The sequence below is a fragment of the Centruroides vittatus genome, unplaced genomic scaffold (genome assembly GCF_030686945.1).
Source record: "Centruroides vittatus isolate TY-2023 unplaced genomic scaffold, ASM3068694v2 contig_955, whole genome shotgun sequence".
In the NCBI taxonomy this organism is placed as follows: Eukaryota; Metazoa; Arthropoda; class Arachnida; order Scorpiones; family Buthidae; genus Centruroides; species Centruroides vittatus.
Window position 1 is genome coordinate 1,631,465 of NW_027122634.1, and position 25,007 is coordinate 1,656,471.

Sequence of the window (25,007 nt, forward strand, 5' to 3'; positions counted from 1 at the left end):
GTTTAGACCTTTAATTAAAATGGTTTCTGCAACTTGAACACAAACTATATGGTGTATTTTCTCGGACACATGGCAAATTTCATCACTAAGTTTTCTTCAGTCAACTGAAGAAAACTTAGTGATGAAATTTGCCATGTGTCCGAGAAAATACACCATATAGTTTGTGTTCAAGTTGCAGAATAAGCACCGGCACGGTTTAGTTTAGACCTTTAATTAAAATGGTTTCGTTCTTTTACTAGTTTATTTCTTTTGGTTATTAAGATTGACCATTTAAGAAGTGTCATAATTAGTTTAGTTTTACTAATAAAAAAATATATTTTTTCCATTTCTAAGAAAGTTTTCCTATTTAAAAATGCATTTGGGATGAGGTTAAAAATAAAAAAAAGGAATAAGATCGAGCAATTTTCCGCTCTTCTTTCGCACGACTGAGTTGTCATGTCCTTCTGATGTCATTCAAAGAAAAGAAGATAAAACGTCAGAAGGACAGTCGGACTAAAGAAGACGGCTTTATCAACACTGTATATTATTGGAAACAAGCCAAATATTTTATAAAGTGTAGACATCATCCGCTACATTTTCAACTTTTAAAGGTTTACATTCTTTACAAAGTAGAAGTTGGAGAAAAGGCAAGAGTTGTTTGCCATCTATAAAAATGTCAACGATAAGTCTCTGTTATTAAGAAAGTGACTCTAAAATGTCCTTGGGAAATTTTGTTAAGAGAACGGCAATTGTTAAATCTATCAAGAATCATAATAGACACGAAAATTACTACGTGGATGTAACTTACGTGATTGTTTATTGTTAAGTCAGTGAAAAAGATTCAAAGTCAAGTTTATAAGAATAAATAATACAGTAATTATAAAAAATCTCTTACAAATTTGTCTTTTTGACAGTTTTCCTTTAAAATGTTTATATATATTATAATGATAATTCTGATATTAACGATTAGATCTGAAGATGAAAATATCTTCAGACAATAAAAAAATCAATATATATTTATTTATTTATTTAAGCGTCTATAAAATTATATTTAAAAGAGTTAAGTATTTTTTAATATTCTTGGCAAAATTTCGATATTTCTCTAATTCTACCATTATATTTAATATAAATTTATGCATTAGTACAGCCGCATTCCTTAATTAAATTGCTCTAATGTTTATATTATAAACATAACTTTTGTATAAAAAAAATTAACTTTTTCTGGTTGATTAGAACTTAATAAAATTCTGTAAAAATTATAAGATTATTTAGGGGAAAAAATATATTTTATTAAGAGTACTTCACAATGGGAATAATAACGTAAAATTTGATAACAAGTTCTCTTGTTTTAACTTATTAAAAATTATATATTTTAAGTCGATTAAAAGTAATCGAGTTGGAGAAATTTCTCTTTTCCAAATTCAATCAGTAAAAAGATATTCCAAGTAATGGTTTAGGGGAGAAAATGACGTGGATATAGCATTACATCAGTTATAGCGATTTGTCCTGTCCGCATTCACTGGATGGCAATGACATGTCATTTGCTATAACCATTCTCTATCTTATACATTAGCTTTTAAAATCAATGACTCGTGTATATATACGAGAGCATTTTTTATTTTTTTTAGATGTTCCTATGCATCTTTATTTTTTTTTTTACATTAGAGAAAATGTGGAATATGATTCTACATTAGTCTGAAAAAATTGATTGAAAAGATATTGTTAATTTATTAGAAGAGTTTCTCTTTGTATGAATCTGTTATCTTTGTGATATATTCTTTGTATATCTTATGATGTTCTTTCCGATAGACTATAAAATCCACCATAAAAATACCAATTTGACAACTGTCCGAAAACGACTTTTGTAGCAATTTCCGAGTAAAAGATATTGAGAGAAGTTGTGTAAGTCATCTTAGCGTTGACAGTTTTCTATTTTCGATAAAAATAACCCTAGAAAAGTGCTTATTTTCTGTTGTTTTACACTTCCATTTTTTCGATAAATTTCAAAATTATACGAAGATAACGACTCCATTTCAATACTTTCTGGCAAAATTTTTTTACATGATAATTCATAAATTCTCTTCGGCATTCTAGAAAAATAGTCGTATATATTCCCTATCTATAACGTTTAATTTTTTCAAAAATTTCAGTCGATTTATTAAGTAAAAATATTAGAAACGAAGTTTAAATAATGAGATTTTTACCCCGTTTTCTCAACCTCTTTTCAACTTTATTCTGTTAGTTTCGTAAAGTAGAAGAAGTTCAGCAATAACGCTGATCAAAATCCAGTCATAAAACTTTAACGATTTCATCATGAAAATGAAGTCTTTTAAGATTTTTTTTTTTAATGGATAAAATAGAAATGACTTTTGAAATGTGTATCAAAAGAAAAGAACCGTTTCACATCCATAAACGTAACCGGTTAATAGAAGAAAATGGCAATAATTTGAGTGAAACTGTTGATACTTTCAAATACAGGTCTTGCTGAAGATGAAATTCAATTAAATATTCATTCTATTAAACAAATTATATTAACGAAAATAATTTAATATGAGCAAATTATTTTTCTGTACAACATGTAAGTTAAATATGATTTTTTTGTATGAAACCACTCAATAATCAATATGAGAAGATAAAAAGTCTTTTATATATATATATATGTATGTATATATATGAAAGCTGCCCTTGGAGCGATGACTTTTTTTCCTTCCATTTTTTTAATAGCAGATTTATCACTTCTTTCCCACTTTTATCGAAATGTACTATGTGGTGTGGATGATTGCATACACTTTTGGTCGGATCGGCGAAAAGTTCGATATATTTTTGTGAGTTATTTTCGCCGATAAATTACGTTAGTAATTGAAAAACACCATTGTCGTCATCAGAAAGAGTAATGTGGGCGATAAAAGTCCTGCTGAATTTAGAGATTGAGTTAAATGATTGGACAGCGTGTCTTCGTATTCTCCCGACATGGAGTCTAAAAAAACCAACAAAAATTCTAAATTATTAATAATTTAGAAATTTTTTTTATTAGATTAAATATATCTCTAACCTTTTTTTAAAGTGAAATGATCTTGGTAATGTTCAACCCTTAGAAAAGCAGTCATTTCCACTTCAAACACACGATTTGGATCTTGAGGGAGTTCTGCTGGTATTTCTCTCTTTTTTCTTCCATAACCGTATTGGTTATTTCCGCAAGGCACCTAAAATAGTAGGAAGAATATCTAAACGTTATCTAAAATAGCATTTTATGTAGACATATCTAAATTTAAAATTTGTTTTCCTCTTCTTTTATATTACATATACTGTATATACGTCTAACCTCTTTGCATTTCTGCAAACACACATTGACGGTTCCTACAAAAAGTACATAATTGGAATCTGGAAACTTGAATGCTCGGAATTTTGCGAAAAGAGTGTTTCCATTATCGTTTGTTTGAAAATTTCCGAATATATAAGGATCTATCGAACATCTGCGAGAAAACATCTAGTGAATAATAATGCCGAGTAGAAGAGATGAAAAGTAAAAGAATTTTTAAGTTACCCATTCATTATAATGATTTCTTCCTGCTGAGGCGTACTATCCGTTACCTTTAAATAAGTTGTTAGCAAGCCATATATATCTGCAAACAAGATTTTTTAAATGTAAAAATATAATTAAAAAAAAAAACAATAAAAATGTATCTAATTACCTGAACTTTTCTTGTCTAAATATACAAGCATTTCTAAAGATGTTCCAGGTTGAACGTGTAGAGTCGTGTCCAGAAACTTTCCATTTTGTCTTAATGCCAAATTTAAATAAGGTACAGCAGCATACGCTTCTATGTAATCGGTTATGTTGATGTTTCTGATATAAATTTACGCACATAGTTAATAAATATAGAAAATATCAATAGTTCGTTCGTGATGCGTTATTAATAAGCCATTTTATTATTTATTTAATAAATATTTTAAATATTAAATATCTTATTTTAATTCCAAACCTCACGAACCAATGAATTACTAAGAATAAATGTAAAATATATAAAATTAAAGTGTAAAATTAATTTTATATAGCGCATCACTTACGCAGGTTCCGAGAAGTCTTCAGGCAAAGTGTTCCTTTCATTTCTTATCCTTCTCTTATTTTGATCACCAGGAATGACACATCTAACCAGAATTACTTCTTTATCTTCGTTCGAATGCTCTAAAATAATTCTATGATAATATATCTTTTGCCCCTATAAAAAAAAAGGGGAAAAATTGAAAGAAATTCGAGCGTGGAAGAATTATTTTTATAATAATTAAATTAAACTTACTGTAACTTTATTTAAAATTTTAGTCGTACCGCAACTATAAATATCGTCCAGAGAAAGAGTAAAAGTGGCACGATCGTTTTGAATTTCCGGTTTGCAACCTGAAGATATAAATTCAGTTAATAAATTATTTAACAAGTTCCAGAAGAGAAAATAAACTGCAAGAATTAATAGTTACATACCGTAATAACCTTTTAACCTTTCTAGATATATTGTCGTTTCTGTAACGTTGATGTAAATGGTGATTTTCATTACTTTGGAGGAACATGTAACATCGTAGACCGCTGGAGAATAACATAGAAAAAGAATTATTTTATGCTAGAATATTATACATTTTTATTCTTTTTATATTCTTCTACTGGTCTTTTATTTTATTTTTTTCGTTTTTAGTTTTATGTGCCAACTTAATATTTATGGAAAGGTCAGAGTTGGCCATTTGGCTCGATCGTAAACGCTTTTACAGGGTTTCAAACATAGTTCAGTTCCTTACTGAATAGAGGCTTTTGGATCTATTGGATTTACCAAAAGGCCATTTTCTCTGTATTTATTTCGAAAACATAGAAAGTGATATTGTAGCTGGAAAGTTTTTTTCAAGTTAGAAGTAAAAAAAAATGTATCTGGCAAACATTTATATTCTCGAATATCTGCACTTAGTGATATTAAGGTGAAGGAATCGATAACTGTTCAATACTTTACAACTAAGTTTCTAAGAACTTCGGCGTGTTGTTCCCTTAAGATTTAAATTTGTAATGAACTAAAATGGGCGTAAAATGTTTTGGTTAGGAATTGAAACTCATTAAATTTTCAATATTTAAATTTTTATATGAAAATTCCATATTGAAAGGTGGAAAGGTACAGTAATTTTTTGTTGTCGGTTGTATTTATAATTTCATTACTTATTATCTATTAACGTCAATTGTAAGAAGTACAGCAATAACAGCTAAGTGTATGCAGAAATTTCTTGTTTTTGAAAATTTTATGATCCTAATTCAGTATAAATTTTATATACTTTAAGAATAATATTTTCGAATTTAATATATTTGTTCTCCCTGGTATTTAAAAAATCTTGAGAAAGAAAGAAAAATTTAAAAATTTCGAGTACAGGGGTAATCAAAAATCGCCATCTATTGGTATTATTTTAAACTGATTTACACGTCGCTTTAAATACATTAATATTAAATTTATTTACGTAACTATCCAAACAATTAAATTATTATTAAAATTTACATTTATTCAGTAATAAAAACATATAATAAAATGAACAAAAACATAAATACTGTTTTAATTATAAATAATTAAAATTTTGATAAATACACAATCAACTATTAAGAGATAAACCGAATAGTTATATTAACAACTTTTTTAATACTAGAAAATTTTCTTATCCGCATCATTACGATAAAGTAATTATACAGTTTTAATAAAGAAGCTTGTTAACAAATCACTAGAGGTCCTACTAATTAGAAGGGCTTTTGTTTGACGTGTTTATTCTGATGATATTCGAGAAGCCACCATAATAACAAAGCATTTGTTGAGTGTCTTTATTATGTTCACTCTCGAGTGCCAAAGATTCTCTTAGGAGAATTCTGGAAATTAGTGAATGAGGTAAGTAAAGAAGATCCTTTCCACTGCGTTGCATTCTACTTTGATATCTCGTATAATAATACTCGATTTATAAAGATGATAATTATCTAATAATAAAAGAATTTTTGGTTAATAAAAGTTTATTTGAAGTGTCACTTAATTGAAAATTCTATTTAGCTTTTCTGATGACATTGAATTTCATTAATTATCTATTCTTCCTGTTTTATCAAGTGGAAGATATAAATTGGTTAAGCTTTAAAGTTAATAATAATAATCCAAATATAGATTATCATTATTATATTATTATTATTATTTGGGTTAAGTGAGATATACTCGGTTAACACCGGTGGCTGTGTACTATGCCGGACCAAAGTCAAGGCATAGTAACCAAAACAGAAATTAAAGAAGTGTATCAGTGTCTGTGTCTGTATTCAGGAATTTTCTCACAATATGACATGTATTCAATATAGTGGCCTTCTGTAGTGTGATGTATGTGTTTCTATTCAATTCTAATGTGCCCAGGCTTTTGTGTAGTGTGTGTGGTATGACACCTGTAGAGGAGAGAACAACAGGTACAATAAGCACCCTATCCATCCTCCACAGATGCCTTATTTCCTGGGCGAGTTCTGTGTACTTGCTAATTTTTTCAGTGCATGCGTTTTGTATATTGTGAGTGTTTGGAATGGATATGTCTATAATGTATGTGATTTTATTGTGTTTGTCAATGAGTGTGATGTCTGGTCTGTTGTGGTAAATTGTTTTATCTGTGATTATGGCTCTGTCGTAGTACATTTTGTGCGTGTTGTTTTCCAATACTGTCTGTGGAATGTATTTGTAGTATGGTTCGTGGATGTCTACTAATTTGTGTTTCTTTGCAAGCTCTTGGTGTATTATATTTGCTACTTGATTATGTCTGTGTAAATAATCTGTCTGTGCCAAGAGCTTGCAACCAGAGGTGATGTGTTGTATAGTTTCTGGCATGACGTGACATTTTCTGCATGTGTCATTTGTGAGTGTTGCATCTTTGAGTATGTGTTTTCTGTAGTTTTTAGTATTTATGACCTGATCCTGTATGGCAATCATGAATCCTTCCGTCTCCCCAAAGAGGCATCCCCGAGCTAACCAGCTGTTTGACGCAGTTTTGTCAACAAAACCCTGGGCCAGATCGTAAGGATGCCTGCCATGGAGTGCCTTTCGAGCCCACGATTGCTTAATGGTGTCTATGCTTTTTATATGTTGTGTTGTGTCCATATTATGAGAGTGTAAGTTTAATGGTGTGTTATTCGAGTCTGCTAGAGTTACTGCTTTATGTAATTGTGATGTTTCTTGTTTTTTGTAGAAAAACTCTCGCAGTGACTGTATTTGTTTGTAGTGAAGGTTAACTATGTCAATCAGGCCACGTCCGCCATCTTTACGTGGAAGGATTAATCTTTCTGTGGCGGATTTAGGATGATGTTGTTTATGCTTAGTAAGTGTAGTTCTTGTTTTCCTTTGGAGTTGCTCAAGATCAGTGTGAGTCCAATGTATAACTCCAAAAGAATATGTGAGTACTGGGATGACATATGTGTTTATTGCTTTAACTGTGTGTTTTGCATTTAATTGTGTTCTGAGAATAGCATTTAACCTACTTTGGTATTCTTTAATTAATCTTTGCTTTATTTGTGTATGTTCTGTTAGTTTGGCCTGTTGGAATCCTAAATACTTGTAGAACTCGCCCTCTTCCATGGATTCAATAATGTCTCCATTTCCAAGTGCAAAATCTTCTTTCTTCAGGATTCCTTTTTCTATGTGAACTGTTTTGCATTTATCTAGGCCAAATTCCATTTGTATGTCCTTGGTGTATGAATGTGTGATTTGTAGGAGTTGATGAAGTTGTTTTTGTGTGGATGCATAAAGTTTTATGTCATCCATGTACATGAGATGTGACAGTGTATACTGTGTTGTTTTTTCATGCCTGATATTGTAGCCATATTGTGTGTTGTTTAACATGTTGGATAATGGATTCAAGGCTAGGCAGAACCAGAGAGGACTCAAGGAATCTCCTTGAAAAATTCCTCGCCTAATAAAGATTTGGTTTGTTTGTATGGAAGTGTTATGAACCCTGAGATGTAGTGTTGTTCTCCAGTGCTGCATAGTGTTTTGGAAGAATGTAATGAGTGATGGATGTATTTTGTACATGTGTAGAATATGTAGCAGCCAACTGTGTGGAACACTGTCGAATGCTTTTCTGTAGTCTATATATGCCATGTGTATGTTTCTGTGTTGTTGCTTCCGTAGAATGAGAACTATGTACTGTTCTTGTTATTATTATTATTATTATTATTATAAGGGAATAACTTTTTATTCTCTTTATAAAGCAAAAGTTAGAATTGAAATAAATTTTAATACAGTACAGTACACTCATATATATATATATGTATAATTTATTTATATCTTACGCTAAAAATGGTTGTTTTTTTAAATCATCACCAGCAGAAAGCCTTAACATACCATATTATACTTGAGATGGTCTACTAGAAAATAGAAATAAAAAAATTTACAAATAGGCCTTTCGGAGGTGGAAAGAGGGCCTTGGCTACTTAGCCTTTTGCGATTTCAGTATATTAAAAAATATATTAAAAAATCAATCAAATTTATTATGTAAAAGATATATAAAGTTTTCAAATTAATTCAATCGAGTGAATCATTTGTGACAAATACCTTTGAGGACCTCTACGTGGCCCTGCTTTTCTTTTTGATGGGGCTTTTTACAAGTAATTCGTAAAATAAATTACTGTATGTACTTTTTAGAAATAAAAAAAATTAATAATTGATATTTTATATATTCAAATACTACTTTCTAGACATTAAAATTAAAAATAAGATGTTATTTTTCATAATTAATTATAAAAGTAATTTATATATATATATGGTACAAGCATGTATAAAAGAGCAGAATACATAAAAATTACGCGGGTGATATTTTACTTAAAAAATTAATTAAATTCTCTAATATATAATAATTTATTCCTTATATAATATATAATAAGTAGAATGAAAGTTTGATAACGAGAAATCTTAGATATGTATACTCCAATTTTTATCATCATTATTTGAGATATATCTTTCATGAATACGGAATGAGGATATTTGGATATTCGCCAAGAAAAATCTAAAATTATATTCGCGTGTTTTTATCCCCTGACATAAAAAATATCTTTTGTTTGTGGCAAACATAGTCCCTTATTTACTTTTCATGGATTTTTCAATTTATGGAGATGAAAGTTATTTTTATATTCACGAATCGAAAAGCATTTGTTATCAAGAGGAAAGAGGTGACCCGCATATACTGCATATATATATATATATATATGTTTATGTATATGTAGATAAATTCCATATACATTTTCTCTCATAGAATCTCGTCATTTAGTGATTATTTGAAGAGTAGTAAAGACAGAAACCACAATTCCAAATTTTCAATCAGTTTGGATGTAGTAGTTATAGTCAATTTAGATGAATAACGACTACAAGAGTTCATATTAAAATTTACAGTTATAATCGAGTAAACCAAGACTAAACGACCGTAATAAAAGCTACAGCCGTGTTTCCTATCTTCTAAATATCCTAAAATTGAAGGCTTAAAAACAAATTTACAGATATGACATTAAAAATTTATGCATTAGATTACAACGATCTGACCCATTAAATGTGCAACGCATGTTTTAGTTTACTGTATAAGGTAATAATAACTGTCTAGGTTTAGTTTGCGAGCTTTCGCTAGTTTATCAATTAATTCGCTCATCTTGAATGTATGTACGTAACTGTGGTAGAGATAGTCAATGGGATGTTGCAGATGTTTAAACCTGGCTTAATTGCGCTGACAATATAATAACCGGTTTTATCCGTAGTATTATAACCGAGCAGAAACACTTTGCGAGATTATAATGGGAATTAAATGATTGTAGACGTTAGAAGAATTTTAAAAGTTGTTGTTGTTTTAATTATTCATGCGGAAGAGATGGTTTTTGACACTTCAGTAGGTGTGTGTGCTCTGCAATATAGCTGAGCGATAAAGAAAACATTGTATATTCCTTGCGATTCCTTATCTTCAGCAAAGTATTTGTTGTTAAAAACATAAAACGATGAATTCGTTTCCATTCAATATTTTCTTTAATTTACGCCAAATCGGTTTACTATTTTATAAGGTAATTACAAATCTTTAAGTATTAATTTAAAGTATTTTTAATTATCACACGTATAAATACTTATTATAATGTAAGAATTTATTGAAATATATTAATTACGAATCCATGAAATAATTTTAGACGAGTCTATACGCCATTGTTGTTGTGTCCCTAATAGAAACTGTTAAATCTGAAGAAAGGATTCTCTTGTTGAATAAAGAATAGAATTCTTTGTATTTTATTTACATGCGCATCAAAAAACAACAAGTGGTGATACATTTCGAACCCGTTCTTTATGTTGATAAAGTAAAAGCAAGTAGCCACCTGCGTCCATTCCCAAATCTTGTATCTGTCAATAGTAAACACCTTATAGAAGGGTTCATGAAAGTATAACGACTATTTCTTTTCACATCAATCACTATCTTTGGCAACTTTTTGAATTTTTCTACTAAAATATATATAGAATAAAAATATATAAGTTATTTAGACTTTAAAAAAAATGTTCGTGTGTATATATATATATATAAGAAAATATTTTTTAGAGTTAAGACAGATGCAACAGGAAGAAGCAATAAATAAATATTATTTTAAGGTATTGTACGAAAGCGAAATTAAAATTGAATAATTTTTATTTTATTTTATTTTATTTATTTAGTTTTATTATTTAGATTAGAATCTAAGTAATAAAACTCAATAATTTTTTAAAAAATTTATTCTAGAATAATATAAAAAAATAATTAAAATGAATATTTTCTAAACATATATTTTAGTAGTAAAATTTTTCCATTTTGTGCTACGAATGTTTATGCTCCAAATCTCTAGCATCGTATTTATCACGTTCTATCATTTATCATCGTTCAAATCTGTTTATATACGGCAGGATTTTTAATATTTTTCTTGATACAGTATACAGTAAAGTTTAAAGAAGATTTATGTTTAATATTATAAAAAAGAACAAGAAACACACCATTATAATTTTGTTATTTAACACGTACAAACGATACTAACTTTTGTCACTTTGTGAAATTAATAATGCAGTAATATTGAATTTACTCGAATCATTTAAACATTATCAGATGACTAAAATATTCTTCGCTTGTGTGACAGAAAGGAATAAAGAGGAGAAGGGGGTTATGAGAAACAAGAGAAAAATCGACCCATTTGACAGTAGATAAATGGACATTGCCGACTTTATACATCCGAACAACATCCAAGATAGTGTAAAATCCGGATCTCAAGGCGCTATTGGTAAATTTTGTTTTTAAAGAATGGGAATTCTACTTATTCACTTTTATTTTTGACGTTTCTTCCCCCCTTTTTGTGTGTAGTAATGCCTGTTATTTACATGATGTAAATAAGAGTTGTAAGTTACAGCTCATATCTGTAGCACAGAGAAAGAAAGGGAGGGAGAGCAGAGAGAGAGAGAGAGAGTCGAATGTTGCCAAAAAACCTATAAATATAAAAAATATATGAAATAAAAAATCACAGATTGCTCCAATTTAGTGTAACAGGAATGGAGAGTATTTTATCTTCAATTGAAATATGGTAATAATTTTTTTCCTAAAGGAAATAGAGGAAATTTTTGTGATTTTTCCTCCCATTTGAAGAAATTTTAATTAATGGGAGTGTTTTTTAAAATTTATTAGAAAAATATTGAATATTTAATTAACATATAAGACTTCTTGGAAGAACTTTTTAGACATTATTTTCCAAATATTAAAGACTTAAAGCACTAGAAGTCGTTCTTTGTAGGGATTCTTAATAAGGGAAAGTAAATGGTTTATAATTGTATGATATTTTAATAATATATTTTCTTTAAAAACTTTTGCGTGCGGTGTAATCGATAATGCAATCATTATTATTTATTAAATTTCTAGATTATATTTCAACTCAGATTAATATGAAAATAGTGTATAATTAATTTTAGCTAAACAATTGCTTAGGAAATTTAATTTATCTGTAATTAGTTTTTGAAACTCTCTCAAGATGTGGAAATTTATTAAAATATTGATATATAATGTTAAATCGAATCTTTTCTGTGATTTTACGAAATAGAAAAATACATTTTTATGAATTTACGTTTTGAAAGCTTGATGAAATTAATTTGAAAAAAGTTTAACTTAATAAAGCCTAAACCATTCAAATAATCAACAATTGTATGCACTGGAATGACTTAACTTTAACCAAAGAAAGCAAATATATTGCATATAACTTTTAAAAATGATCTTCAATGTCTTTAATCAATAGTTTTACATATGTTTAGCTGTAAAAATAATCTCGAAAGTATGGATTTACTATAATTGATCCATAAAAGTATGGATCAGAACAGCTAATGATCATAGCTCAATAAATGTAGCATATATTTAATGATGTAGTACAAATTCAAATTGATGAAAATGAAGCTGAATAAAAGTAATAGCGTAGTTAAAATTTATAAAATACTCAATAAAATTGCTTAAATGCGGCTTTTAAGGTTAATTTTATAGTCTTTTTTTCCATCTTACGTTATCATTTGTAATCTTCATCACTTAATCCTTTTATAGCTTAACAGCTTTCTGCACGCATCAAAAATAATAGTAGTACAGTACTGTAAGTGAAAAAAAGACCGACCATTAATTAATTAATTGCTTAATTATTCAAGACAAACCAAACGAGTTGAAAATAGTGAAATATCCCTGTAATCGGTAATGATTCGCCAGGATCTATCTTTAGAGGCTAATCGACTTTACCCACCAAAGTGATTAGATAACATCAACATCTGATCGATGTAGGAAGTAAAACGTCAATCAAGATAAACCACCCGCTTCTTCTTAATCTCGGTTCACATTAACTGCCACATCGAAAATTTTCTAAAGTAAATTTAAATACTAAAACCATTCGTTTTTTAAGCACACAACATGGATTTAAGTTAAACACTTTGGCTATAACTAACAGTTAGGATGTGTTGTTATTAACCCCGTTAAATCCTTTGCCATTTTAATATTCTGGTTGCAAAGCAAACAATTTAATATAGCAAACTCAATAAATTCTTTCATTCTACATCAATTAATGTAAACGTTTTAGCTCTCGGTTACGATTTTCGATAGTAACAAATGCGTGAATGATTGCATCTTTCCATGTGATATATGGAGACATTTAAGCTACCACGTTTGATAGACGAGGTAAAGTACAGTCTTAAACGCATGTAACTTATCATAATTTGCATCCAAATCGTTTATCTTTTTAGTTATGATGCGCTAAAAGTGTTAAAAATTCGCTTATCAGACCTCTAAAACCGAATAACGTAAACAGAAATCCTCAGAAATGACGTATCTCAATTGTGCCACGTCATTTATCGAGAGTGGTAACTCACCGACCACTTTTATTTCGTGTATAAACTATCATCCATTAATTAATTAATGTAAGAATTAAGAGCTTAATTTAATTTTATCGATACGGCCAATGGTGCATACAAGATTATCTGATAAATTATCGATTCTGATGAATGACATAGTATGCAATTTCGTGGCACTAAACGTAATGGATCATGTGGCCACCACGTCAACCTATTACGTTAATTAACGCATGACTGTCGTGTCGATTCACCAAAAATATGCTGGTAAACCTTGTCATTTATAGGAAACGTAAGCTTACCATTCAATGAATTTTTTACGCATTTACTCAGCTTTAAAGAAATGCATAAAACATACATGTACTCCTTTTGTGCATTTCTTTACAGCATTTGGCTTTGCAGAGTTGACAAGAAATATTTTTACGTGAAAAGAGCATTGTACCGGAACTAGTTTTATATATGTGGGTGTTACTATTTATCAGCTGTACATTTCTTCCAATAAAAATGGGAATTTTGCCAAAATTCGTAGTTGTAACCAGTAGTAAAACGTTGAATCAATTATTAGACATGGAAATCAGTTAAATCTCGTTTGTTTCCAGTGGACAACTTGTAAAATAAAAGGAGATAAATTAGGCTCTATCGCGGCCTTACGATGGGGTCAAACATCGCACATTTATGGTGATTTCAAAATATTTTTTTTTTTTTTTTTTTTGCATTTCTTGTATATAAAGAATAAAATCTTTAATTTTTTAATCCAATTTTATTATTTAATATAATTTTTCTTTTTAATGTATTGGAAGCCTCAAAAAAAGGTAAGTGATCTGGACCCCTCTTGACCTCTCAGAGGACCTGGATACAATCAACTTTTAACACTAAAATATAACATATTTATATCGCGTGTAAAATTCTTCGATATTCATTTATTATTTAAAATTTTCCAAAAATTTATAACCTGATTCTAAAGAAGATTTATGACTCTGAGAAAAGAGTTTTTCTAAGTTACAAGATTATTATGTTCTACTGGCAAATGTACAATAAATCTAGGAAATTTTATCAAATGTTTTTTCCTTACAAAAAAAAACAAAATTCTATCAATGAAATATTCTAACATTAACGCCGAAAAAAAAGAAATAATGAAATATTGCTTTTTATTATAAAAAGAAGAAGAAATCATTTATATCAATAAATTAAATTTTCAACACATTAAAAGTTTTCTCTTCAATATAATATTTTTAGATGGACCTAAACTAAAAAGAATTGTTAGGATTAGAAGAACAAACATTTAATTCCATCAAATACTTTTATATTTTCCAGTCTGGTTTCTCTCTTCCTTTCGAGTGATCTGAAGATCGATAAGGTAGGTTTCAAGAAGATTAGGTGACTGTGCAAATGCATAGAGTGAAAGCAAAATTCGATTATGTAGTCACACGTGATTCCATTTATATATATAAGTATTTATATATATAAGTATACATATCATTAATATATTGGTTTTTATTTACTTAATTAAAGTAATGGAATCAATCATTCATATTTTCTCTAAACCAATTTATCATTATTAATGATCAAATGCAAGAATTTCATCTTATGTAATGTATCTCAGGTCAAAACAGTCTCGAGTTCATATAATTGTACGTCGTTTCTGTTGACCTCAATCAGTCTCGCATGTTGAATACACTAATTCATGGATTTTAATTTTCTGCTTGTTTAATGATCATACAACCAGGAAGTATTCAGAAAATGTATATATATATATATATATATATTACCGGTTTAAATCATTCTTCAAATTTTCATATTCCATGAATTACAAGACCACATTTTTTTTTTTTTTTTTTTTTTTGGAAGGGGTGAATGTTAACAACCGAAGCATTAACAGGTTAAAAACCGCAGTGGTTGCTTTCTAACTTAAAATTAAATTAGTTTAAAAGTTAAATTTACATTTACAAAATCTATCAATAGAGTTCAAAAACTGCAAAACATTCGGTTGTTTAATCAAAGAGAAAGAAGTCGATGCAGATTATTTGCATCAATAACCATCATTACCATATTCAAATCTCGAAAGACAGGGTCGGTCTTTATAGTCGATCCACCAGCGAAAGTAAACCCATTTGATGAGAATCTACAACACTGGGATTGATGAATAAGTTTATTTTGGTCCCCTTCCAAAAAAATAATAAAAAAATAGTTGAATAGGAGAATGGAAGGGAAAAAACGATAAAGGATTCATGAATTATAAACATACGTTTGTTTTCTTTTCATTTCCTAAATCCCCAAGTTAATCAAGAAAGGAAAAAAAATCTTCTCCGGATTTTGCTCTGCTTTATTGAATCGTATTATTTTCATCTGTCACTGCTCTACAAAATCGTATATAGATATACACACACACTTCTTTATGTACATATATTTATATATAATATCTATATTATCAAGGGATAAATGAAATATTCTAACTTTTATTATTATGCTATTATTTTATATATCAAATAATAAAACTCGATATTAAATTGATTAAATTGCACTTCTTATTCTTTCTTCCTCATAAATACAAATTTAAATATGCAGCAATAATATGTGCGTATATATATATATGCACTCTAAGTATTTTTCCTCATTACTAAGAATTTAAAATAAATTAAATGTTATTTCGTTCGTTCTACTATAGGAAAAAAAAAAAATTAAAAGAGAATTGAAGTGAAAGAGAATTCCGTTAAAGGAAAAAATAGAAGTGAAGTGACCTTCCATAGAGCTTGGAAATGATCGGTGAAGGACCTAGAAGATAGAGACTATGGGTGGTGACTTTGCTGCACGCACGCTTTATGGACCCTGATTTATTACTAAGAATATTGCAGTGCAGCTTATATACCGAGAAGATTTATGAAATATATTCTTCCTGTTTTTTTTTTTTTTCTTTCTTATACTTAAAATTGATCATGGAAAAGAAAGTTGAATTTCTTGATTTCTTTAAAGTAAATACTGTTTTATTATCATATTGCTTAGATAAGCTCAATTTACGGTTATAAAAATCCTTAAATGTTTTGTTTTTCTACTCTTTTACTTCTGAATTTTTGTATATTTTTTAAAAATAATGAATGACCAATTTAAAATTCAGCTGTAGAAAAACTGCAAAGAAATATTTTAAGTGACGAATAATGATCAATTATATTTAATTTTTTCGGCGATAAACTGAAATAAATGATTATTTTTTGATTCATAGTAGAAAATAATCCGTTTTTAGCTCATTGTTGAAGATAATTACTTCATGAAATGAACTAAAATTTGAAGATTTTCCTTCAACAATGAATTAAATGGTTATTTCATCAAAGGCTATATCAATACTATTATTTTTTTTTAGCAAAGAATACAGGGATTCTCTAAAATAAAGTTTTTAAAATGATTTCTAACAATAAGACTTCAATTACGAACAAAAAGATGAATTATATAGTAGAATAATTTTTTTTAAATGAACATTTTAAACAAAGAACGAAAGCATAGATAGAGCTTTTCTGATTCCCTCTATGATAAAACCAGTGAGGCCTCACATTTACGGAGCTTCATTCTGCTATATTTCTTATATATTAAGCAATAAAGCTTTCATAATTTTTATATTAACAAAATTTACTAAAAAATAATATATATTTTAATATACTGAGACGTCGAAAAGATCGGATTTAGGCTCATTGCGGCCCTAAGATGTAACCTATAAGTGACATTTTTTCTTTTATCAAATAACAAATTTCAATTTAGTTTTAAATTTATTTATAATAATAGGCTTGGACCGCTTTTGAAATCTGAAAAGGCCCTGGGCATAAATATAAAGTATACTTGTTTATATGCTAATATTTAAATGTGTTCACTCACACGATTCTAATAAAATTTTCTTAATTTCGTTACTAAACGGAAATTTAATTAACAAAAACTTTATTTTAACTTAGAAAGTTTTAATCTTAAATAATTATTTTAAAGAAAAAGAAAATAAAAACTAAATGCCTGTTAATCATCTAGATCACTAGTTCATAACCTTATATATCGATTGTACTCATTTTAATGGTTCGTTAATGTTAGAAATTCGTCTTTCAAGACCTTAATTAATTAACTTTTTCTTAAATCTCTTCAAATTCTACAATTTAAAACGAAAAATTTCAGCTATTATTTTTCATTGTTTACAACTTTTCCATTGGAATTTTTACTCTTCAATTGAATAAATATAACCTTTGAAAGTTTAACAACGTAAAAATCAATTAATATTTAAAAAATAAACGAACGAATAATTAAATAAGATGAAGGATATAATTAATTAATTATTTTTTCTAAAAATTCTTTAAAAAATATATTATGCTCGATTTAAATTCATAAAATTCTATTGAAAAGAAGAAGGGGAAAAATAAGATATTATCGAGAAAATAGAAATTATTAATAAAATTAAAAACTGAATATCTTATATATCAATAATTTTTTTAAACAGTAATGAATTCTAAAGAGATATTATCGAAACCTTAATGCGATGTAAATGGTTATTCCATAATCACTTTACATCATATTAAAAGTAATAGCATCGGATCTCATCCAGAAAAAGCTGTCTACGTCGTAAATTTAATTACAAGTAAAACAAGAAAATGATAAAGAACAGTATAAGATAGGAAAAATGTCTTTGTAAAGAGAGTAACACTAGTATTATCCGCAGTTTATAATTTAATTCTGGTAAACGAAAAAAAAAAATGCAGCTGCTTATCATCTGGAAGAAACAGGAGTATTGACGTTTCTGTGGCAGCTTAGAAAGATGTAGTAATAGGCTGGAAGTTTTTGCTTTCGTTTTCGTATTGTACACACGGTATGTTGCAGAGGTGTATGGACATGGAATATTTTATCTGGTTCCTGTTGACGTGACATGTAAGAGAAATGCCATCAGCATGTCCTTGTCAGCTATGTTACTGACGTTTTTCTCATCTCTTCTGTTCCAGCTGGGAATCAATTTGGCATTTGTATGATAAAAATTCCAGAAACTCGATAGAATCCAGACTGATTAATCATCTGGGAGACATTATTTTTAATGATCGATTTTTTTTATAAACCTATTAACACGTAGACTATGAATATAAATTTATAAGATTAATTTAATTAATGTTTTTGAACTACAGAATTAAATTCAGAGTTAATATTTAGCTCTAAATTTAAGGTTTTAAGATAGTATTAATTCTATTTTATGCCTTTTCATTACAGTATAATTTATTTTAGTTCATAATTAATGCTATAGTCATCATTTCAAACGAATACTAAATACGTATTTTCGGGTTTTTACTAATTTATAAATTAGAATGTTGAACATTTTCGCTCAGTACAAATGTTAAATAACAACAAAAGTAAATGGTTAAATAGTTAGAGTCATTATGAGATCGTTAAAACGTCCTCCTTGTGTTATTGACAATCTTCTGAAGTTCCTGAATGGCAGGGGGAGAGAAAAATAACTAGGAATACTGGATAAACATAATTGAATGACCAGATAATAAAATCTAATGTTCAATCGGCATTGACAATGCCATTATCTTTTATCTTAAATACTTTATTTACAATATATATACGTATATTCATGTATAAAACTAAAAATATATTCTCTATTTCTTAACCAAAAGACATGGAAGTAGAAAGTAAAATTTAAAAAGATATTCTAATAACTGAAATTGATTCTGAGAAGCAGCAACGTGTTGCATCTATACTAATATAACTGTCATTAATTGGAATTTAAACGAAAAAACAGTGTAAATTCTGAACTCTTTATTAAAATTAATATTTATGCTTTAAAACAGAATATTTTGAGCGTATTTTTAAAGAAATTTGCGTTTAATATGATACATGAAAAGTGCTTTGAATTATGGAATTGAAACTATACACTTGTAACCGAAATTATGAGCATTATAACGATCGTGTAAATCATTATAAATAATAAAAAATCATTGTAAATTATCTGAAATTTTCCATGTATTCTGTAAGGAATCAATATACCAGTAAATTAAAAGACTATCATCGAGATTAAAGTGGAAATAAATTTAAATTAACATATAAAACGTGTTACGATCAAGAACATTTACGACATTGAAAGTTTAATTTTCCTAAATTAAATTAAGTATAATAATAATTATTTGATTTGAAGTGGCATTATTTACATATGAGATCTATAATTATACCGTATATCTTTCTATACCTTGAAATATAACATATTAAAAATTATAATAATAGTCACAATATAATGCAATTTAAGTATATACAATTAAATGAATTTAATGCTATAAATCTAATACTAAATTCAACTTCTAAACTAAATCGAATTTTATAACCTAATTAGTAATTTTAACGGTTTAGGAAACCGGAACTCAGACCAATTTATATATAACACTTTAAAACTAACTCCAATCTTAAATGTAACATTTTCAACCCCATAAACCCGGTTTATATAATTTAAATCTATGGAAGTTTTAATAAATTTTCAATTCTATAAACGAATATTTGCTAAATAAAGCCTGATATATTAAAATTCAGCATTAAAAGTCGAATTCTTACGCCATAAATGCATGAAACAGACTCGAAACAAAGCTAAATCTATGCATTAAAAATATAAATCATCCTTTAAAACTTCCATATAACTTTAATACTGTGCATAAAAAATTAAATTAAAATTTATAAATGTAGATAAAAACAGTCGTCATTTTTCATTTCCATGAAAATGCATTTTACTTTCATAGCCAGGTATTTTAATTTTACATATAAATCGCGTATTAAGAAGACCCTTCATTAAAAATTCCACTCCAAATTAAGAAAGAAAATCGGGTTTAGAAAATAATAAATTCGCTTATTGCTTTAGGAGTTATCAATGTGAAGTAATTTAATTAGATGCGATAAATCACGTTTTGATATTTAATGTAATAAATTAGAATTTGTAGCGAATTCGGTCTGTTTTATGAATTTTAATGTTTATATAAAGTAACGAAAAGAAGAAAGGAAAAGTGAATAAACAAAAAGAAATTTTTTAATTTAATTTGTTTCTGATATGAATGAATCAATAAACAAGATAAAAATTACCATTATTTGAATTCATGAAAAAATTTTCATATGTATGGTATTTTTTTTTTTTTTTTTTTGTATTTTTTCCTATGATTTAAGCTAGAATTCATTCATTCAATTCACATTTTTCCGAAGTAAAAGCTTGGAAAATGTGTTAAAAATATATATATTTATAACTCTGTGTTCGGTTAAAGATACTAAAGTTTCATAAAATTATTATTTTCCTTTTATAAAATCGAATGTAGCGTTTATTTCAAATTCGTATAATTAATTTTATAAAAATAGAGAGACGATAATTTACATTCGATTTTATAAAGACGAAAAAGAAGAAGAAGGGAAAAAAATCAAATTATCTTTATTCTTATTCATCTTTGGTTTTCGCTCTGAGGCATGTTCAATGAAATTTTTCGTATTTTCTGTTATCAATATTCCTTTGTAGTTTTGTTAGCATTCCTATCTTTTTGGTTATCCACAATGATATTTCGCAAGGTTTCTTCTTCCAATATTTCTAATACATATCTCATTACACCTTCTTTCTTTTCTCTAGTCTTATTAACTAAACTAAGTCATTTCTTTTCACTTTCTTCTTATCAATTTCTTCTTTTCTTCTCCATTACTCATTTCATTTTGATTTGTTTGTCAGTTTATCGTTTCCATCTTTTGCATTTAAGAATTCCGAAAATTTATATTAATTGTCTTCGATGTAACGTACAGATTTCATTATCGTCTTTCTAACAATAGCGAAAGTTTTTCTGTATTTTATTTGTTCGCCATTTTTTCTCTACTTTTTTAAAAATTGATTACAAGAATTCCTGTTTCGATTCGTGTACTTTATTTAATTTTTTTTCCCCTCTTCTTCTTCTTCGATCTTTCTTTATAAACTATCTTAGGTATTTAAATTTACTAACTCAAACACATTTCTACTTAATTTGATGTATCTTTTTTCCCTCTATTTTCGGGATATTTGTCTACCTTATTTTCTTTTCTATCACGTTATTTGTCTTTCAACATCTGTTTTATCCGAAGATTCAATAGTAATTTTCCGAAATTCTTACATCAAATACCCTATAAGTACTCGGTTTTTCTTTCAGATTGCTGCCTTTTATCATGAATAATGTACAGTACGTCATTTTTATATTGTAACTATATGTACATAATAAATGCGATTTTTCTCACGTCCTTTCTACTTTCTGAGGTCAGGATCAAGCAAACAAGAAACTAACCTTGGGAACGTAACATTTGCTAATAACAATAACATTTTGCCCCATATAAAGTTACACAATTAGTCTCCTATTATTGTGATCCGTTCCTATTTCATCTATCATCTAAATCGTTATTTTTATCTCAATACATCAGGGGGTTTAATATATTAAAGAGCAGCACATATTCACATTTCTCTATATAAAATGTCATTGACCTTCATCCTCTTTTCTTTTTTAATAATATAAAATTTTAAAATATTCTTATAAACTACTATGGCAGCAAAATTACTTAAAATAAACTTTAAAAAATCTATATATATTTTGTGTTCTGGGATGTTTTCCAAATATTTATCACATTAATTTTTGTTTGTAGTTCGGGTATGGTTGATGTTGGTGGCTTTAAACACTATACTTTGTTGGCTCCAACTCGGTTGAAACAAGAGTAAACAATTTATATATATATTTTTATTGTTTTAAATTAAAATATATTTAATCTTAATGTTATAATGGAGTTTAAAACTTACAACACGCTTTGCGAGATTCGCTTTCACTTAATGCAAATCATTTAGAGTCAATTAATCAATTGTAAATGAATCATTGCATGTTTCCAAATGGGATTAGTTCGATTCCTAAACCAAGAATCCTTTTCAAAATTTAATTAAATTCATTCTATGATACTAATTTAAATTTTGCGCTTTTGACATTCTCTTCGGACCTGAATATAAAGCCGAAAGTTAATGTTAAAAAAAGACATACAAAATATAATTTTCATATGTTATCCTTGGTTATTTTGTCACGTATCTTTCGCATTACATCTAACTCAGCTTCTTACTTCGATAAGATGATTATCATATAAATAACAAAGGGCCCTACTAGATATGTTACTAGGATCGAAGAATTCGTTATCTTTCTACGATATTCATTTGGTTAGAAACCATTTAAGTTTCAAGTAAATTACACTAATTTCTACGTAATTAATTAATTTTTTGCAAATTATTTACAAAGGAAAACAATTACATTAAATATAAACATCCTCTATCAGCGAAGTCGAACGTTCCAGTTACGTTTAAAAGATTTTTTTTAATGAATAATAGACGAAAATAGAGGGTTAAAAAACTCTAAAAACCACATGTTGAAAACTTAATTAAATGTTAAAATCTCGATATATTTCTAAAATTTACAAGAGAAAGTTATATATATAAAAGATTTACCTTCAGCAGCGCATCCGCTCATGTGAATTACAACAAACAAGCTGAACTGTAACAACAAATTTAATTCCATTTTATTTTTCTTTTTTCTCTCGTTTGGAGCCTTCGAACCTTCTTTACCTGAACGATCGTGAAATTTGAAAGTATCTCATAATAATTGATCTTAATTACGAATTTATTAACTTCAGTCTATGAATGAGTTTAAGTGCACAGAGCCAGCAGTTTCAACGTCTAGACGAGGACTGTTTGACGGATACTGGTGAGTGAGTATTTGCCAAGAGGCACTTTTACAGCGCATACTCTATCGAATTTGACGTCACTAGTAAGGCAAGCAGGATAATAAAAATCGTTATGGTGAACGATTCCGTCACAGCTATCTTATTCTGTTGGTTATATATTAAAATATCATTACTGTATGAGATTCCTGGCTTTGAGAAGGTCCCCATTCGATAAAAATAAAAATAAACTACAATATGTTTAATGTATCGAAAAAAATTGTTTCTGTTACGTTACCTTTTTAAACTGCAGATACTACGATACACATTTTTTTTCTCTCTTTAAATCTACTTTTTAAAGTTGTAGTAGAGGATATACAAAAATCTATTGAAGTAATCACGTCTATAGATTTTTCTATAACTCTGTTAAAACCGGCTTAGTTGGATATTTCTAGAGATTTTTCTGGAGAATTTCTTCGCAAATAATTGTTATAAACTTGTTATAAGTTATTCGTTCCGCTTGTTTATTTGTTTGTCTGTCTGTCTGGCTTTTTGTATTTATATTTTCTTAAAAGGATTTCAATTGTTTATTTATAAGACAAATATTTATAAAGTGAATTTTAAAAAATGAATAAATATATTTATTTACTTACAATAAAAATATTTTATATGATTTTTTTTTTCTGAATAAAATTTTATGAACTTCATTAAAACGGAATGTAATTTAATATACATGAAGATGACTTTTATATTAATTTCATGTTAATATTATGCGCATTGTATAGTCATTTAGGAAAACAGAACAAAATTTTATTACAGTAATATATAATTATATTAATGGTTAATGTAATTAAATCCTTGATCTAAAATGAACTAATATAGAATAATGGATGCAAGTGATTTACAGTTGTGTGACATTCCAAACATTATTCATAATATAACATTAATGATTCATTTAAGTTTGGTTTACTGAACTGAATTTTATCAAGTGTTTCATGTTAAGCAAAATATATTCTGATGTTAATTTTACAGTATAATCAACAATTTAATATATCTTTATATGGCATAAATAATATATATATTTGCAAAAAATTATTTATATCGTATAACTTATATAATATTTTACAAATAATGGTGAAGCACTTGCGTGTAAGTACGATTTTTTATATGAAAAAAAACAATGTTACATGCAGGAACCTGATTATTATTTGTAAAACGCCGTGAACACGTGTACGAAATAGACATTTTTTTAACACTGTGTATATAAAAATGTTAATTTCATATACGTGTTCACACCGTCTTGCAATTGATAGTCAAATTCTTGTATATAACATTTTTATTTGAAATTAACCTTATGTAAAAAATACCAATTATACACACGTGCTTGCAAAATAGTAAACAATACTTTATAATCACTTGTATGAAATTAACATATTTTTTATATGAAAATGACAATTTCATGCACGTGTTTACAACATTTCACAAATTATCGGGATTTTACACATTAAATATTTTATTTAAATAATACTTAAAAATTTTGATATTATATTTAGATTAATGATAATTAAGTTTAATATTTTAAATAACCATGCTCGTACATATAACGTAAATATATATTAATTTCACGTGAAAGATATAGATTTATATGAAGCATACAATCTACATTAATTTGAATATATTTTTATATGTTATTAAATACGAAAATAGTAAAACCGAATGATAATAAAATAGAAAAAATAAAATAAATTAAAAAAGTTTGATTAGATGTTTTCTCGTAAACAATGAAAGGTAAGAAAAGTTTTTATTTATTTATTTTATTTGTTGCTGTGGATCAGCAACAAATCTTAAATTGGGTAAGATTATATTAAGTTGTTATGTTAGGTTAGGTTAAATTTAATTAAGGTTGGTTTAAGTGCGGTTAAATTAGCATTGCTTTTATTTTTAATAATTGGATATATTTAACACATATTG

General features: G+C 27.6%; 1 protein-coding gene across 1 annotated transcript; it reads right to left on the reverse strand.

The window, feature by feature from the left end:
• Positions 1-2,189: 2,189 nt before the first annotated feature.
• Positions 2,190-23,075, reverse strand: LOC136985200 (uncharacterized). Its single transcript, XM_067282425.1, has 9 exons — positions 22,825-23,075; positions 4,457-4,558; positions 4,278-4,375; positions 4,048-4,199; positions 3,672-3,826; positions 3,524-3,602; positions 3,302-3,452; positions 3,032-3,182; positions 2,190-2,956 (listed from the first exon to the last, which is right to left on the reverse strand). The coding sequence occupies exons 1-9, from the start codon at positions 22,892-22,894 to the stop codon at positions 2,832-2,834; spliced, it is 1,083 nt and encodes a 360-aa protein (XP_067138526.1). The 5' UTR covers positions 22,895-23,075; the 3' UTR covers positions 2,190-2,831.
• Between the last annotated feature and the right edge of the window lie 1,932 nt (positions 23,076-25,007).